The sequence below is a fragment of the Cervus elaphus genome, chromosome 33, assembly GCF_910594005.1.
Source record: "Cervus elaphus chromosome 33, mCerEla1.1, whole genome shotgun sequence".
In the NCBI taxonomy this organism is placed as follows: Eukaryota; Metazoa; Chordata; class Mammalia; order Artiodactyla; family Cervidae; genus Cervus; species Cervus elaphus.
In genome coordinates, this window is record NC_057847.1 from 62,671,786 (window position 1) to 62,690,124 (window position 18,339).

At 35.5% G+C, this 18,339-nt stretch overlaps 1 protein-coding gene across 1 annotated transcript in view; it reads left to right on the plus strand.

Moving 5' to 3' along the window:
* Positions 1 to 18,135, plus strand: part of DARS1 (aspartyl-tRNA synthetase 1) — a 63,042-nt gene extending 44,907 nt beyond the window's left edge. Inside the window, exons 9-16 of the mRNA XM_043894341.1 lie at positions 88 to 222; positions 2,030 to 2,177; positions 11,331 to 11,477; positions 12,604 to 12,646; positions 13,990 to 14,070; positions 15,599 to 15,710; positions 15,898 to 15,969; positions 17,458 to 18,135. Coding sequence (XP_043750276.1) covers positions 88 to 222; positions 2,030 to 2,177; positions 11,331 to 11,477; positions 12,604 to 12,646; positions 13,990 to 14,070; positions 15,599 to 15,710; positions 15,898 to 15,969; positions 17,458 to 17,549 — 830 coding nt within the window. The 3' untranslated portion in view covers positions 17,550 to 18,135. The remainder of the gene's footprint in view (positions 1 to 87; positions 223 to 2,029; positions 2,178 to 11,330; positions 11,478 to 12,603; positions 12,647 to 13,989; positions 14,071 to 15,598; positions 15,711 to 15,897; positions 15,970 to 17,457) is intronic.
* The last annotated feature ends 204 nt before the right edge of the window (positions 18,136 to 18,339 follow it).

Consider the following 18,339-nt stretch of genomic DNA (forward strand, 5'->3'; position numbering starts at 1 on the left):
TGAACCAAAAGTATAAACTGTTTTTACTAGAAGTTTGCATTGATAAGTTTACAATTACTTGTAATAACTTAAATGTTTACATTTCAGCTGCCAGTGAAGGAGGAGCCAATGTATTTACTGTGTCATATTTTAAAAATAATGCATACCTGGCTCAGTCTCCACAGCTGTACAAGCAAATGTGTATTTGTGCTGATTTTGAGAAGGTTTTCTGTATTGGGCCAGGTAAGGTTTTTGGCAGTTACAGTTTTCTCAAAATTCATTAATTGTACCATAGTAATGGTTTTAGAAACACATTTTACATGCAGACATTTTGAAAGCTTAAATCTTTTTATATGCTGACTACATAGACAGTAGACTTTGAGGTAAAAAATGACAATGTACTTAGGCAGACCTTCCAAATGATAAATTTTGTTGTCCTTGATAGCCCCTTTACTACTCTTGGAAGTTTACAAATGTGCTACCAATTTTATTCCAAAGCTGTTCTGTTTTACTGTTACTATTTGTACTGTTCTTAGTATTGTTAATATGCTAAAGCCCATTAGAAATTAGTACAAATGTATGATCTTTAGTAGGTTATATTAACATAGTTTTTAAGATATAGTTGCTACAAGTCCAAGTAAGCACACACAATCATGTGACAGATTCTTTTACGAGACTAATTATAAACAAAAACTAGCTTTACTTCATTCTTTAAAACTCACCAAATTATTGTATATATGTAAGTTTTTTGATGGCCTAATAAAAATTAAATACCTGCTAATAGAAAAACTGGCAAGATCTTTAAGCATTTTAGTTTTCTGAATCTATTAAACAATTACACGTTGAACACCTACTGCATGTATACAGCCTTGCTCTGGGTTCCATGTACATAAAAGAAGAATCAACCAGCACTTCTCAAATGTTAATGTGCACATGAGTCACCTGGGGGCCTTGTTAAAATGCAGATTCTGACCAGTAGGTCGGGGATGAGGCTTAAGATTCTGCAGTTCTCACATGTTCCCAGGTACTGCTGATGCTGCTGATTTGCAGACAGACCATGCTTTGTGAAAGGAAAATCATTCTCCCTGCTTTCAAGACAGAATAAGACATGTATACATACAGCAGTCACAGGGAGTAATCAACTGATTTTCACAGCAGTTAATCAGATTGTGCTGTGCAATCAGCAGATTGGTGTTAATTATATAGTTTAGAGAGTGTAAAAAGGGGAGAAGATGGAATTTGCTAGAGTCACAATGAGAGAGAGTTCATACTGAAGTGGGCTCTAAGGACAGAGTAGGAGATATAGACAATGGGGATTGGCGTTCTAGTCAGAGGAGGCGAGATGAGTAAAGAGCATGGGAGGAAATAAAAATAAGACTAATTAGTATTAAGAAATGGGAAATACAGGATAGGACTAAATTATGAAAGCATGAAGGTTTTAAACATTTTGTCTTATTACGGTAGTCATTTGGGAACCATTGTAAGTTACTGAGCAAGGATGAGTTATAGATTATATCAATCTTGCAGTGATACAAAAAATGGAGCAGAGTAGAGTCAGGAAGACTGGAGAGGAGGAAAGTGCAGTGAGGATAATAGCAACTGGACTGAGGTAATGGCTGGAGTGTGTAATATTACTCCATCTGCACAGATTTCATTTAGCTTGAGTCAAGTTTTAATAAAATTGAGAACTCACTGTATTGAATCTATTTTAATTATTGAGAAGGCACTTCAGAATCTTGCATTCCCTTGGGATTCTCATGAGTCTCATTTATTAATTTACATTTGTTACAGCTTTTACGACTATAGGAATTTGTAATGAACTTGCCATCCATGAGAATGCTGAGACAGATGACTTATCAAAGATTTTTTTCCAACCCTATAATGATAATGAAATAGTGCCACTGGAGTACTAGTAAATAGAATTTTTGTATTTAAATCCCAGTTTATCCAAAATTTAAAACACCATTTACTGTGCTGTGTAATGTATGCTAATTATGTATTTACATACTATGTAAACACCATTTACCATTTTCTTTTATTAATGTTACAGTATTCAGAGCTGAAGACTCTAATACACACAGACATCTGACTGAATTTGTTGGCTTGGATATTGAAATGGCTTTTAATTACCATTACCATGAAGTTGTGGAAGAAATTGCCGACACTTTAGTGCAGATATTCAAAGGACTTCAGAAAAGGTAAAAATATATATATTTTATAACCTTAGATGAATCTAATTTTTAAAACAGTTTAAGTTCTCCAAAATGAAGCAGTTCTTAAAACATGTAAACTAAGTTTTTATTGAAAAAAAATATATATATATATATATATGAAGATTTGCCAGTTAGATTATCAGTTAATTAGTGGGAAAATCCACACTCAAAAGAGTACGTCTGAATCCAAGTCAGTTAGGGCTGCAGCCAGTTAAGCTAGCTAGCTAATCTACCAGATTGTAAACAGCCTAACTATATTTGTTTTTTCCTCAATATTTTACATCCTCAATTTCTCAGAAATAGAGCCTATGTTACCTTTATAGCAGTTTATTATTTGAGAGGTAGTATGAGATAGTAGGACTTCCCAGGAGGCTCAGTGGTAAAGAATCTGCCTGCCAGTGCAGAAGACTCTGGAGACAGAGGTTCAATTCCTGGGTGGGGAAGATCCCCCGGAGGAGGAAATGGCAGCCCGCTCCAGTATTCTTGCCTGGGGAATCCCATGGACAGAGGAGCCTGGCGGACTACATTCCTTGGGGTTTGCAGAGAGTCGGACATGACTGAGCGAGAGAGCACAGGGAGGGAATGGTATTTCAGAGCTTCAGCTCAGCCAGGTCCAGGCAGCCTAGGATCAGATCCCAAGCTGGCTGTATATCTGGTGTGGGCATTTTGGAAGTTACATAACTCTGTGCCTCAGTTTCCTCTGCTGTTACAAGTGAAGATAATATTATTACTTACCTCAGAGTTAAAGAGTCCCCTTAGTCTTTCAGTTTCTAATCTTTACTGAATCTGTGTAAGTTAAGCCTGTGTTGAGACTGTTTAATTTTTTGATCAATTTATATTTACAGTGAGTGCTCCGTAGAAATTAGAAACTGGTATACTGAAAGGGCTTTCAGCTTATGTGGGCCTGGTGAATTGACACATTTATAGAAATTATTAGGCATGTCTGGGTGTTCATAAAATTGAATTATGTTAAATGTTCACTTTCTATATAGCCTTTAAACTGGCAAATAGTTTCTGCCTTAAAAGTGCATTAGAAATTTTTTTCTTATGATAATGTTTAAAATAGAGAAAATAAGAGGATGGAAGGCATGTTAACTAGGATCAAGAGTGTCTTTTTTTTCTCTTTTCTTTTCTCCATACTTTTGAGAGTACTCAAAGTATTAAGTTGGATATGACAGATTATCTAGTGCTTTGATAACTGATGAAGGATTGTATTTAAAATTCCTATTTGAAGACCACTGATTTTTTTTTCTCATGACATGTATTGTTTTCATTTTGATTTTACAAGCAATACATGTTTATTGCAGACAGCTAGAAATAAAAGCATAAAATAAAAATTAACAATCCCCCATAATCCCACCCCCCCAGAGAATAACCATCATTAATATTTTGATGCCTTTTTTTAATTGAGGTATAATTGACCTATTCCACTATTTTGGTTCCAGTGCACAACATAGTGATTCCATATTTCTGCAATATAATTGACTGTATTTCTCATGCTGTACCTTTCATCCCCATGACTTTTTTTTTTTTTTTAAACTGGGAATTTATTTTTCTTAATCCCCCTTACCTGTTTCACTCATCCCCCAAACCCCTTCTACTCTGGTAACTACTAGTTTGTTCTCTGTAACTCTGCGTCTGTTTCTGTTTTGTTATGTTTTTTAATTTGTTTTGTTAGATTCAAGTAAAACCATATGGTATTTGTCTTTCTCTGTCAGACTTATTTCTCTTCACATAATACCCTCTACATTCATCTATATTCTTTTTTTTTTTTAATTTTTTTTTTATTTTATTTTTTTTAATTAGTTGGAGGCTAATTACTTCACAACATTTCAGTGGGTTTTGTCATACATTGATATGAATCAGCCATAGATTTACACGTATTCCCCATCCCGATCCCCCCTCCCACCTCCCTATGACAAGATTTCATTCTTTTATGGCTAAGTAATATTCCCGTGTGTGTCTGTGTTGTTGTTTGGTTGCTCAGTTGTGTCCAACTTTTTGAGACCCCGTGGACTATAGCTCTCCAGGCTCCTCTGTCCATAGGATTTTCCAGGCAACAATACTGGAATGGGTTGCTATCTCCTTCTCCAGTGTGTTTATATATGTGTGTGTGTGTGTGTGTACACACTACATCTTCTTTATTCATCTATCAGTGGACATTTAGGTTGCTTCCATATCTTGACGGATGAAATCATAATGCTGAAATGAACTTAGGGATATATATTTTTTTTTTTCAAATTAGTTTTTTTTTAATTTCTTCAAAAAATATCCAGAAGTGGAACTGCTAAATTGTATCTATTTCTAATTTTTTGAGGATATCTATACTGTTTTCCATGGTGGTTAATTAATACCAACAGTACACAAGGTATGTTCCCTCTATACCTTTGTTGAGAGTTTTTATCATAAATGGACATTGAATTGTGTCATAAAGTTCTTTGTTGAGATGATAGTATGATTTTTATTCCTGGGTTTGTTAATGTGGATCACATTGATTAATTTGTGGGTGTTGAACCATCTTTGCATTCCTGGGATAGGTCCCAGTTGATCATGGTGTATGATCCTTTTAATATATTATTGATTTCAGTTTGCTAATTTTTAAAGATTTTTGCATATAATTTTCCTTTTTGTCTGGTTTTGGTATCAATGTGGTGCTGATTTTATAGAATGAGTTCAGAAGCATTTCTTCCTCTGGAACTTTTTTGAATAGGATGAGAAGTATACTTGTTAATTCTTTAAGTATTGGTAGAATTCACCTCTAAAGCCATCTGGTCTTGGACTTTTGTTTGTTCAGAGTATGTTTTTTTATTACTGATTCAACATCATTACTGTTAATTGTTCTATTCACATTTTCTATTTCTTCCTGATTCGGTCTTTGGATATTTCACATTTCTAGGGGTTTATCCATTTCTTCTAGATTGTTCAGTTTATTAGCATATATGTATTCATAATAATCTCTTATGACCCTTTATTATATTTCTGTGGTGTCAGTTGTAAGTTCTTTTTCATTTCTGATGCTACAGATTTGGATTCTTTTTCTAATCTATTTTATTTCTTTTTACTCTGATCATTATTACTTTTTTCCTTTTAGTAACCTTGGGCTTTGCTTGTTTCTTTCTCATTCCTTTAAGTCAGGTTAGATTGTTTGAGACTTTTCTTATTTCCTAAGGTAGGCTTTTATCACTGTAAACTTCCCTCTGAGAACTGTTTTTGCTGCATCCTGCAGACTTTGGATTGATATGTTTGTTTTCACTTGTCTCTAGGTATTTTTTTATTTCCTCTTTGATATTTTCTGTAACCCACTGGTTGTTTAGAACCATATTGTTTAGCTTCTATGTGTTAGTGGGTTTTGCTGGGTTTTTTTGTTTGTTTTTCACCTTGTAGTTGATTTCTAGTCTCTTTGAGTGTGGTCAGAAAAGATCCAGAATAGGATTTTAAGTTTAAGTTTACTGAGACTTATCTTGTGGCCTACTGTGTGATCTATCCTGGAGAATGTTCCCTGTGTACTTGAAAATAATGTGCATCCTGCTGCTTTTGGATGGAATGGCCTGTGTGTGTGTGTATGTCTTTTAAGTTCATGTCATCTAATGTGTTTTTGAGGCCATTGTTTCCTTATTGATTTTCTGTCTGGGTGATCTGACTGTGGATGTAGGTGGGCAGTTAAAAGTCTTCTACTGTTTTGTGTTATTGTGTTATTTTTCCCTTATGTTAACATTTGCTTTATCATTTAGGTGCTCCTATGTTGGGTATATTTATAGTTGTTAGATCTTCTTGTTGGATTGATCCCTTTATCATTATGTAATGTCCTTCTCATTTCCATTTGCATGGAACGTTTTTTTCCATCCTCTTACTTTTGGTCTGAGTGTGTCTTTAGATCTGAGGTGAGTCTCTTGCAGACAACATATGTATGGACCTTGTTTGTTTTATCCATTCAGCCACTCTGAGTCAGTTGGAGCATTTAGTCCATTTACATGTAGTATGTTCTTATTGCTATTTTGTAAATTGCCTTCAGGTTTTTTTATTTCTTTTTTGTTTCTCCTTTTTTCTTCTTATGACTTGATGATTATCTTTAGTGTTAATATAAATTCCTTTATCTTACGTGTGTGTATCTATTATAAATTTTTGGCATATGGTTACCATGGGGTTTATATATAGTAACCTATATATGTAGGTTCAGCTTGAGTGATTTCCACCACTTGGTCTTCTAGTACACTAATTTGTTCCTCTGTATCATCTAATCCCCTTAGGGGAGTATCATCTAATCTACTTACGGGAGTTCCCTTGTATGTAACCAGTTACTTTTCCCTTGCTGCTTTTAATATTCTCTGTCTTTAATTTTTGCCTAATTACAGTGTGATAAAGAACCTACAGGGCTTCCCCAGTAGCTCAGCTGGTAAAGAATCCACCTGCAATGCAGGAGACCCCAGTTTGATTCCTGAGTCAGAAAGATCCCCTGGAGAAGGGATAGGCTACCCACTCCAGTATTCTTGGGCTTCCCTGGTAGCTCAGACAGTAAAGAATCTGCCTCCAATGCAGGAGACCTGGATTGGGAAGATCCCCTGGAGGAGGGCATGGCAACCCACTCTAGCATTTTTGCCTGGAGAATCCCCATAGACAGAAGAGCCTGGCAGGCTACAGTCCATGGAGTTGTAAAGAGTCAGGCATGACTGAGTGACTAAGCACACACAGTGAACTTGTGGACCTCTTTGGGTTGATCTTACTTGGGACTCTTTGTACTTTCTGGGCCTGGATATCTTTTTCCTTTCCAAGGTTAGGGAAGTTTTCTGCCATTATGTCTTTAAATGCATTCTCTGCCCCCTTCTTTTCCTTCTTGGATTTGTATAATGTGAATGTCTGTGTGCTTGATGTTGTCCCAGAGGTCACTTAAACTGTCCTCATTTTTTTTGTTTGTTTCAGTTTTTATTGCAGTATATAGTTGATTTACAGTGTTGTGCTAGTTTCTCCTGTGCAGTAAAGTGGATCAGCTATGTGTATACATACATCCCCTCTTTTTTGGGTTACCTTCCCGTTTAGGTCGCTGTAGAGCACTGAGTAGGGTTCCCTGAGCCTCTACAGCATGTTCTCGTCAGTTATCCATTTTATACATAGTGTCTGCTGCTGCTGCTAAGTCTCTTCGGTCGTGTCCGACTCTGTGCGACCCCATAGATGTCAGCCCACCAGGCTCCTCTGTCCTTGGGATTCTCCAGGCAAGAAGACTGGAGTGGGTTGCTGTTTCCTTCTCCAGTGCGTGAAAGTGAAGTCGCTCAGGCGTGTGCGACTCTTAGCAAGCCCATGGACCACAGCCTACCACACTCCTCCATCCATGGGATTTTCCAGGCAAGAGTACTGGAGTGGGGTGCCATTGCCTTCTCTGATACATAATATCAGTAGTGTATATATGTCAATCCCTATCCCCCAATTCCTCCTAGGCCCCTTCTCCCCGCTTGGTGTCCATACCTTTGTGCTCAACGTCTTTGTCTCCATTTCAGTTGGGCAAATAATATCTAACCCATTTTTCTAGATTCTACATATATGCATTAATATACAATATTTGTTTTTCTGACTTCACTTTTTTTTAACTTTTTATTTTGTATTGGGGTATAGCCAATTAACAATGTTATGATAGTTTCAGATGAACAGCAAAAGGACTCAGCCATAAGTATACATGTATCTATTCTCCTTCACACTCCCTTCCCATCTAGGCTGCCACATAACATTGAGCAGAGTTCCGTGTGCTATACAGTAGGTCCTTATTGGTTATCCATTTTAAATATAGCAGTGTGTATATGTCCTTCCCGAATTATCCCTTCCCCCAACCTTCCCCCTGGCAACCGTAAGCTTGTTCTCAGTCTCTGAGTCTGTTTTTGTTTTGTAAACTGTCCTCATTTTTAATTTTTCTTTTTCTATGTATTAGATAGGTTAATTATATTTCCTGATCTTGGAGAAATGGCCTCATGTAGGAGACATCCTGTGAGCCCCACAGAGGCCTGTGGGGCTCTCTGTTCAGCAGAGCAGCATGTTCTAGGGATGCCTGCTATACGCGAGCTATGTAGGCCCCCCGACAGGGCTGACTTCTGTGGGCATGCCGGTGGGCTTGGATGGCCCCCAGCCCATTTGGTGGCCAAGTGCTGCCTAGTGCTGAGGCTTCTGGTTACTGGTGGACAGGACAGGTCTTCCAGAACTGATGCTGGCCCACTGTTTGGTGGGACCCAATCTTGGGCCCTCTGTTGGACATGGCCAAATCCTGGGGTAGCTGGGGTGTTTTGAGCAGGGGGTCTACGGCTGCTCCTGGCCTGCTGGTGGGTGGCGCTGTATCCCTGTGTGGCTGACTGCTTGGCCCGGGGCTTCCCAGTACTGGTGCTAACTGGCTGGTAGGCCAGACCTGATACTTGCTCCAGTAGGCTAGGAGGAGAGTTCCAAGATAGGGCTTGCCAGCAGCAGTGTCTTCGTGATAGAATGAGCTCCCCAAAATGGATGCTGCTAATGTCTGTCCCCAGAGGTAAATCTCAGTTGTCTCCTGCCTCTTTAGGAGGCTCTGCAAGATCAGCAAGTGACTCTGACCCAGGTTCTTTTCAAATTACTGCTTCTGCCCTAGGTCTCGAGATTTTACATGTTCAAGTGTTTCCTACAGGCCTTCAATTCTCCCAAGTGCCTGCCCCACTGGCCTTCAAAGTCAGACCTTCTAGAGGATGCTTGTCTTCCTGGTGCAGGATCCCTAGCCAGGAGAGCCCAATATGGGCCTCAGACCTATCATTCCTTGGAGGGGATGTCTGCAGTTGTGATTATCCTGTCCTTTGTGGGTTGCCTGCCTGTAGATATGAATATTGACTCTGCCACATCTCTGCTGCTCCTATCTGTCTTGTTGTTACTTCTTTATATCTTTGGTTGTAGAATATATTTTCTGCTTTCCTTCAGGTCATTCTCATGGATAGTTGCTCTGTGAACAGTTGTAATTTTGGTATGCCCATGGGAGGAGGTAAATTCAAGGTCTTCCTATTCTATGATCTTGGCCACTCCTCCCAACTTTTTTTTTTTTTTTTACCCTTTTTTCTCTGAAATATTTCTATACAGTTTATTTTAAGCAACTTCCATTCAGATAGTCTATAGAACAACTAATGTCTCCCTGTAAAACAAAATATCTTTTGAAACTACAGTTAAGGAATAGAGCTTTTCTCATTACTTATTTACTATGTATTTTTAAAATTTATTTATTTGGCTGTACCAGGTCTTAGTTGTGGCACATGAGATCTTCCTTTTGGCATGTGAGATCTTTAGTTGTAGTGCTAGGGGGATCTAGTTCCCTGACCAGGGTTTGAACTAGGGCCCCCTGCATTGGAAGCACATGGTCTTAAGCCACTGGACCACCAAGGAACTCCCTCATTTTTTTACATTTTTATTTTCATTTACATTTATAATTGAAGAAAGCTTATGAAGCTCATTTATTTTAGGTATTGATGTCTTCTCTACTTAGTATTGGAAGTGGAATTTCCACTTTTGTTTTTGTAACAAAAGAGCAAGCATGATTTGAGCACTTGGAATTAATCAACTCTCTGCTTACAAATTAGATATTCAGACACCATTATCACTGGGCTTAATGGGTAGGCTTAAGATGGCAACTTGGAAATAAAAGCCTTCTTCCTGTCTTCTATACATCATTTAGGAATTTTAAGTTTCTGTGTCAGTTGTAAATTGGGTTATTTGGTGGTTGTCTTATCCCTCTCGTGTTTATCATTAGTACTTATCTCTAACAGAAGAATAAACAAATGTATTTTAAAATATTGATATTCATATTTTTTATTACCATTGATTAACATGAATGGGGGTTAATGTTCAAAGCAAAGCAATTTAAAAATTAATTCTTGGGGTCATTTTAACCCATCTTATGTCAAGATTTGAATAAATCAATGATTTCTTCTGTTTTCATAGACTATAAACATACTTTTTTCAATTCTGTTGATTATGAAAAAATTTAAATACCATACAAAAAAAAGGTAGACTAGCCTAATGAACCCCCATATACTTATCACCCAATTTCAACCATTGTCAATCCATGGCCAGTTTTGTTTTACCCATTTCCCTCCATGCTCTGTTATTCTGAAGCAAATCTCAGCTACCATTTCATCCATAAATACTTTAGTAAAACTACATTTTTAATTTTGCCATCCTCTACAGCAGCAGTTTAGTGCAATGAACATTTCTTGTTTTTAGAAGGTAAATGATGAACATACTGTAGGGATTATTAAAATGGGAAAGAAATAGGCACTCTCCTAAACAAACTTATGGTATAATGGTAATGGGGGAAAACAAAACAATATTCATTAGTTTGGTCTTCCTCAATGATGACAAATGTTGTTAAAAGTATTAAAAATCAGATTTTTTTAGTGCCTCATAAAATAGGTATTTTATGTTTCTAACAGTGCTAGTTGATATGAATTATAAAGGAAGTTTTTCATCCTGTAATGCCACTGCAGTGACAAATAATACAGGATTGAGAAATGATGTTAAATATTTTTTAAGTATTTGCATTTAATTATCTAACTTAATTTCTTGTTAACAGTTTTTTTCTGATGCATACACTAATTCAAAGAATGATTTTATGTGACATAAACAGGGACTCAATACCCACTAGATATTTTTTTCTTAGCTGCTGTTTCTATTACAGATGAGCTTGAAAGTCCCCGAGGCAATTTCTACACTGAGGCTGAGCTTACAGGAAAGAGCTTTGCTCTAAAAGCATTTCCTTCTGTTATCTCTGAATTAAAATAGTTACCAGTGGAAACATGGAAGAGTAGTACAGTAGGCTCCGGGTCCGTGTCAACTGGCCTCTTCAGTATAGGCTCCCTCAACCTCCCTGGGAGGTCTGGCGATGAGTGTGGTGAGCAGGAAAAGGCATGTTTCCACCCTGGGGCCCGCTCAGGTTGCCCTTTTCTCTTCACTGCACACATAGTAATTCCTCTAAAATGTTAAAAATGTTGCTTTGTTTAAAAAAAAAAGTGTGTATCAGATGTATGGAAGAGAAAAGCTATATGTTCCTTACTTCAACAGTATTGGTTAAAAATTTTTCTTTATGTATTACCATAGTGACCTCTTGTGTTAAAAACATTTATTTCACATTTTTATTAACTCTTGTACAAATAGGTTTCAAACTGAAATTCAGACAGTGAATAAACAATTCCCATGTGAGCCATTCAAATTTTTGGAGCCAACTTTAAGACTAGAATATTGTGAAGCATTGGCTATGCTTAGGGAAGCTGGAATTGAAATGGGAGATGAAGAAGATCTAAGGTTTGTATTTGTGATTTTTAAAACTTTAGTAATTAGATTTAAGATACAAAAGAATGAATATATTGATGAATGTTTTTCATCTACTTGGTAAACTTAAGTATTATTAACTTTGGTTATATAGTATGATGCTGTTTTGTTCCATGTGTGATCTGAAATAAACTGTTATGTTTAATGTGGTTTGCCTAACCGTTAATATTTTTGTATGTTAAGGTGTGAAACTTTTAACAATCTCTAAAAGTTATGCAAGTCTCTTCTCTATTTGATATACTATATTTCATTATCTAAATTCAGATCAAATAATTTTGAAATGATAGTTTAATAAAGATTGGAGATTTCTGTCTACTTATATTTTATTCAGGGATTCTTAAGTTAAAATACTTCAAGCCAACACAATGATTCATAGTTGGTATCAGAAGGAAGAGAGGATTATTATAATTTTTTTAGGGTTTTTTTAAACATATTTCACTCAAAACCCTCATTTACTTTTATTTGTTTAATGAATATATATACGTGCATATATGTATATATACATATATATAGTTTTAATCATCTTCTACATTGCTAGATGACAATTTAAGGAAAAGCATAAATTCTATAATTTGGATGATATTTTTGTATGTATTTTGGAAATTTTTCTTAAATAGGATAGAGCTTAAATTGGTTTAAAACCTTTAATAAAGAGTAACAAAAAAGAGAAACCATTTTGCAGTAGAACCATTTTAATGACAAGAATAGTCTGTGTTGATGTAGATTTTCATTATATGTAATTGTAGGAAACTACTTCATCCATGTTATTTCTGAATCAGTGAATTGCTAAATTCTATTTATACTTTTATTTAAGTATTATTGAGTAGCACCGACTAACTGTCCCAGGTATACCCATGAATGGTTTCCAGTAGTAGTTGCCTTTTTTAAAAGGAGCAGAATAGACAGCTGTGTATTTTAGCTAAATTTTTTATCCTCTGAGAACTTCAAATAGAAGGGGTTCCTTATAAACTTAAAACTCTTTTAAGAGTATGACAAAACCCACTGGAAAAAAAAAATAAATAAAAAAAAAAAAAAAAAAAAAAACCTCTTTTAAGTTGCTGTTTGATCCTCAGACACCTGATTCATGTTTCTTTTGCAGTACACCCAATGAAAAACTGTTGGGTCGTTTGGTAAAGGAGAAGGTAGGACTCTATGATGCTGGATTTCTTTTTCTAAATCTGAAACGCATCTAAATTCTAAAGAACATGTAATAAGTTACATGAGGGACTAATCTCCCTAGAATGGTAATATTCCAGAATAAATAAAACCCAAGGGGGATAATATTTTTTTTAATTCTTAGAAAAATAAAAAGTATTGAGGCTTTGCAAACCCAAATGGTGTGATTAGCTCAGTGTTTGATTTTTGTATTAACTTGTACTGAGGTATCTCTAAAAGTGTTATGTGGCTCTGATTGTCATATTAGTTAGAGAGGACCTCAAGGTGATTGAAATTATTTAGAAATGGTCTTCCCTGGCTACCCTCGCTGACTCGTGGGACTAGAGGGTGAATGAATTTTTTTCTGCCTTTTACATGAAGGCTACTTTCCTATCTTATTTTTCTATAAAACTCCAAAAAAGAGAAAAGCTAAACTTAATGCAATCTTAAATTAAGAGAATTGTGTAATTGAATAAAAACAGTCCTTGAGCTCCTCCTGCTGGTTGCACTCAAAATGGTTCAACTGACTGGGGAACACTGAAACTGCACAGTACTGAGTTCACACCTTTAAAACGCTATTTCAGTGGAGCCAGGGTCAGCTCTGTTGACATTCCCTCTACACGCCAATTTTAGGGAAAATGTTTAACATCAAAACAGATAAAACACGACTGTTTCTTTTTAATTAAATGTAGGTCACATAGTAAATATTCTTTTTAACAAAGATATCATAATTTCTTGTTAATGTTATTCATTTCAGTAGTTTTCATTTGAGAAAAACTACTAAATTTATTTTAAACATTTTGGTGAAAATGTAAATCATTGGGGAAATAATCAAGGTTTTTGGAAGATAAAAGACATCAGTTTTTCCCAAATAATTTATAGATTTAATGTAGTTTTTGTAAAACCCAATGAGATTTGGGATAATTTAACAAAAACAGTTTTAAAATACATCTAGAAAATTAAATGAGCTAGAATTGCAATGGAAAAAGGTGAAAATAAGTTTATCACTGCGTAGTTTTCAGCAGAGGAGAAATTGAGAAGAGATTACATGTCCAAAAAAAGAAAAAGAAAAATGCATATGTGAACTATGATTGACTAGTCAATAGCTCCTAAAAATTAAGTATATTGGAAGAATTTATAACATCATGGCAAAATTGTAGGATACAGCTGTAAGAAGCAGAACAGTGATTGTATATGGAGTATAATTACAGTAATTTTGAAGAACAAAACTTATGTACAGAAAAAAGACAGTTACCAAAATGGTAGCCTTCTTTTTACTTTCATTAAATGTCTTAAAAGTCTGTTTTAATCATATTTATTCTTTTTATAGTATGATACCGATTTTTATATTCTTGATAAATATCCATTGGCTGTAAGACCTTTCTATACCATGCCTGACCCACGAAATCCTGTAAGTAATTTGATTTTAAATAACCTGTTTGGGGGAAGAGGGAAAACTTTATTGTCACTGTGTCACATTATACAGTGGAAATAATGGTTTTCATTAATAACTTGCAGTTCTAAAAGACACATTTTTATATGTATTACTACTAGTTCCTGTCAATTCAGGTCAAAGTGATATTGTAAAATTTGAATATTCTAGCAAATTAGTCCCCAAAACCTGTATTAAAAATAACTTTCATGTATCATTTTTAAAGATATATGAAGAAGAAACACTATATAAATAACAAATAGTATTAATAGACTTGAGGACTTTATCAAATCATTTTCTCATCGACCTTGAACTAAGAACTCACATTCTATCCTGGCAGTTAATCTAAATAATGTTTTGTGGGCTTTCACTGGTTTCCCTTTGCATTGGTTCCCCAACTTTAGTGAGTGTCGGAATCACTCGGAGGGCCTTTAAAACACAGATTGGGGCTTCCCTGGTGGCTCGGTGGTAAAGAATCCACCTGCTAATGCAGGAGACATGGGTTCAATCCCTCATCTAGGAATGTCCCATGTGCGCAAGCCTGTGCCCCAGGACTGTTGAACCTGCGCTCCAGAGCCTGGGAGCCACAGTTAGTGAGCCCATGTGCAACAACTTGTGAAGCCCGTGTTTTCACAGCGAGAAAAGCCACTTCAATGAGAAGCCTGCACACCACGACTGAGAGCAGCCCCCGCTCACAACTAGAGAAAAGGCCTTGTAGCAACGAAAACCCAGCACAGCCAGAGATAAATGAATAACAATATTTTTTTTTAAACTTTTTTTTAGGTGGGGCTTGATAATTGATATTTCTCATAAGGTAATAGTGAAACTATCAGTCCAGGAATCACACTTTGAGAACCATTGGTTTACTGAAAGATAAGGAAAATAAGTTAAAACCTGATAAAGATTGAATTGAGCTATGGTAAATTGATGTTCAGTTCACTTTCCTTAAAATAATAACTTTGAAAAATTAAAAAGACTAACACCTGTTGATAATTTCAAGTTCCAAAAGTGATCCCAACATCATATCACACTTAAAAACATTTCAGATGATAAAGTGAAATAAGAATCGGCACTATGGGGACTTCCCTGGCAGTGTAGTGGCCAAGACTCCTTGCTCCCAGTGCCGGGGATTGGGTTCAATCCCTGGTGAGGGAACAAGATCCCACATGCTGCAGCTGAGATCTGGCACAGCCAGATAATTTAAAAAAAAAAAAAGAATCAATACTACGGTACTGCTTAAAAGAAGATGTATTGTTCTGATTTGTTATTGGAAGGTGTGGGAGAAGGGGAGCATAAAATCTGATAAAGGTAAAGAAGTTATCATTCAACCCTCACTAGTTTAATCCCATTTTAGAAAAGCAAGTCATGTTCATTGGAGCAGGGTGTATAATTAATTGTGGGGAAAAAATGATATTGTTCTTCATGCAACAGAGTGTTTTTCCACATATGTGTGATAGAAATAGGATAATAACCTGTTGAGTGGTATTTTTGTTTGTTTTTCCTATAGAAACAATCCAACTCTTATGATATGTTCATGAGAGGAGAAGAAATACTGTCAGGAGCTCAAAGAATACATGAGCCTCAGCTGCTAACAGAGAGAGCCTTACATCATGGAATTGGTAAACAACTTCAGTATATTGAGGAGGGTCATGTATATTCTGAAAGCAATACATTTTAAAACCCTTTAAAGACTTCAGAAACACAGTCATTTGTTTTAATTTTCATTGCATGGTAACTGCTTTTGCAATTTTTTTACGCTAAATAAGATGATAAATTACATTTCTTTGTTTTATGTTTGGTTTGTAGATTTGGAGAAAATTAAGGCATACATTGATTCCTTCCGCTTTGGAGCCCCTCCTCATGCTGGTGGAGGCATTGGTAATATTCGTTTATATGATGACAATATTTCCAACCCAAATTTCATTTGACAGAGTGTTTCTTCAGTTCTAAATGTCCTCAGTATTAGACTCCAAAAAGTAAATTTTGTATTTTGTTATTACTTACAAATAAGTTTATAAGTGCTAGATGTAATACAAATTTGAATTAAAAGAATTTTTAAATGAGTTATGACTAAATGAAATTTTTGAGTATCCTCATTTCTCTCTGTATTCATGAGTTCATTCTGATTAGTCCAAATTAAAGCTAAAGTCCCTCAAGTTCAGATGGCTGCTAAATGTTTTTGTTGAAAACATTTCATTGGCTTTTAGAACCACGAGAGTATGTGTAAGATACTGCTCTGTGATTTAAAATGAGTAAATATTTAACTCAACTTTGGGATGTTTGTATCAAAAATTCTTAAAAAGAATTCTGGGGCTTCTCTGGTGTCTCAGCGGTAAAGAATCCACCTGCCAATGCAGGAGGTGCAGGTTCGATCCCTGGTCCAGGAGGATCCCACATGCCCTGGAGCAACTAAGCTCTTGCGCCACAACTATTGAGCCTGTGCTCCAGAGGTCTGAGAGCGGCAATTACTGAGCCCGCGAGCCGGGCCACTAAAGCCCGTGCGCCCTAGAGCCTGTGTTCCGCAACATGAGAAGCCCATGCACTGCAGCAAGAATGGCCTCCACTCACCACAACTAGAGAAAGGCCCGTGCAGAGACAAAGACCTTGCACAGCCAAAATTAATTAACTGGAATTGTTTTAGAAAGAATTCTGAATGTATAGTTTTGTTGAAGGTTTGGTTGGTTGTTTTGGTTTTTCTAGTAAACAGGTAATATACAAATTTCAAATTCAAAGCAAATAGAATAGTGTACATTCACCTCCCTACAGAAAACTATTGTTTATAGTTTTCTCTTTACCTCTACAAAGATAATCTTTGCATATGCAAAAGTATATAAAATATATTTTTTACACAAATTGTAGTGTGCCGTATAAACCATTCAGTACCTTGCATTTTCGCTTACTGTATTTTGTAAGTTGCTCCTTATCAACACTTAAAGAAGTTTTTAATGCTTTTTTTTTTTTTAATCACTACATAGAATCCATTGAAAGAATTCATGGTAATCTTGGTGACCAGATTCCTATTGATAGAACCTGGTATCATTTGAAAATATAATAGTAGGCTTACATTATATTTTTGTTTGCTTAAATCATAAGTTTTGGACACTTACATAGATTTGTGGTTCACATTTCACAGAATCATACAACTTAAGGATATCTCATTTATCTTTCCCACATATAGCATCACCTGTTTCTGAATCAGACCCAGAATATTCCATTTCAAACTCATTTAAAATAATAGAAGTCATTTCCTTTCTAACAAGGAAAAGCATTTTGTTGATCAGTGATGTTATTTTGGTAGTTTTCAATAAGTATGACCCTGAATGATTAATTCTGAAAATGAATTAATGATTATTTTGTTTTCTCCAGGGTTGGAACGAGTGACCATGCTGTTTTTGGGCTTGCACAATGTTCGTCAAACCTCAATGTTTCCCCGTGATCCCAAAAGACTTACTCCTTAAAGAAAATGTTTTTTTATTCTTTCCAGTAACCTGCTATTAATCAGGCTGTACCTTAGGTACTTAAAATATGCAATAAAATAAATGTCTTATCCAAAGTGCCACAATTACTTTTGAACTAATTCAGTGTACGTTACTTTAAAAGAGAAGATTTTTATAACTTTGGACATGCTTCAGTAGGAAATGGTTAAACATTTTAATGAAAAATTCATATTATTATGTTAAAAGTTCATTTTGCATTACTAAAATAAATGTTAAACAACAATTTTAAACAGTTTAATAATGTGTAAATTTTTTTTTCTATATTACAGTGGCTCTAATATTAATGTCTTAAATTTTCAATATTTGGTCTTATTTTTTTTAAGTCTGACATGAGGTAAGAACAATTTTAGGGAAGTATCGAGGTTTTAATGAATGTGTAATTGGAGTATTATGGAAAATTAGGCAGAAAATATCAATCCTTAATAATTGTGCCTGGAAATCATGTAAAGCAGGTGAGAATACTGGTTAGAAATTATACAACATAACATAATATTATATTAAATTGCTAACTAATTAAACCCAAATTTCAATAAAATTTTAAAGCTAATTATGGATGTTTCTGTGTAACTTCATGGCAGTATGATTTTATAGCTGATTCTTGGCATTTATAATTTGGGGGGGGGAAGTAAACGAGTTTATATAAATGCCTAAAAGCAAATGAAGACTGATATATTCATAATATGTATTAATCAAGAGATTAATTCAGATGAGTGTAAGGATACAGTTCTTAAAGCTGAAGGCTTAGGTTGCT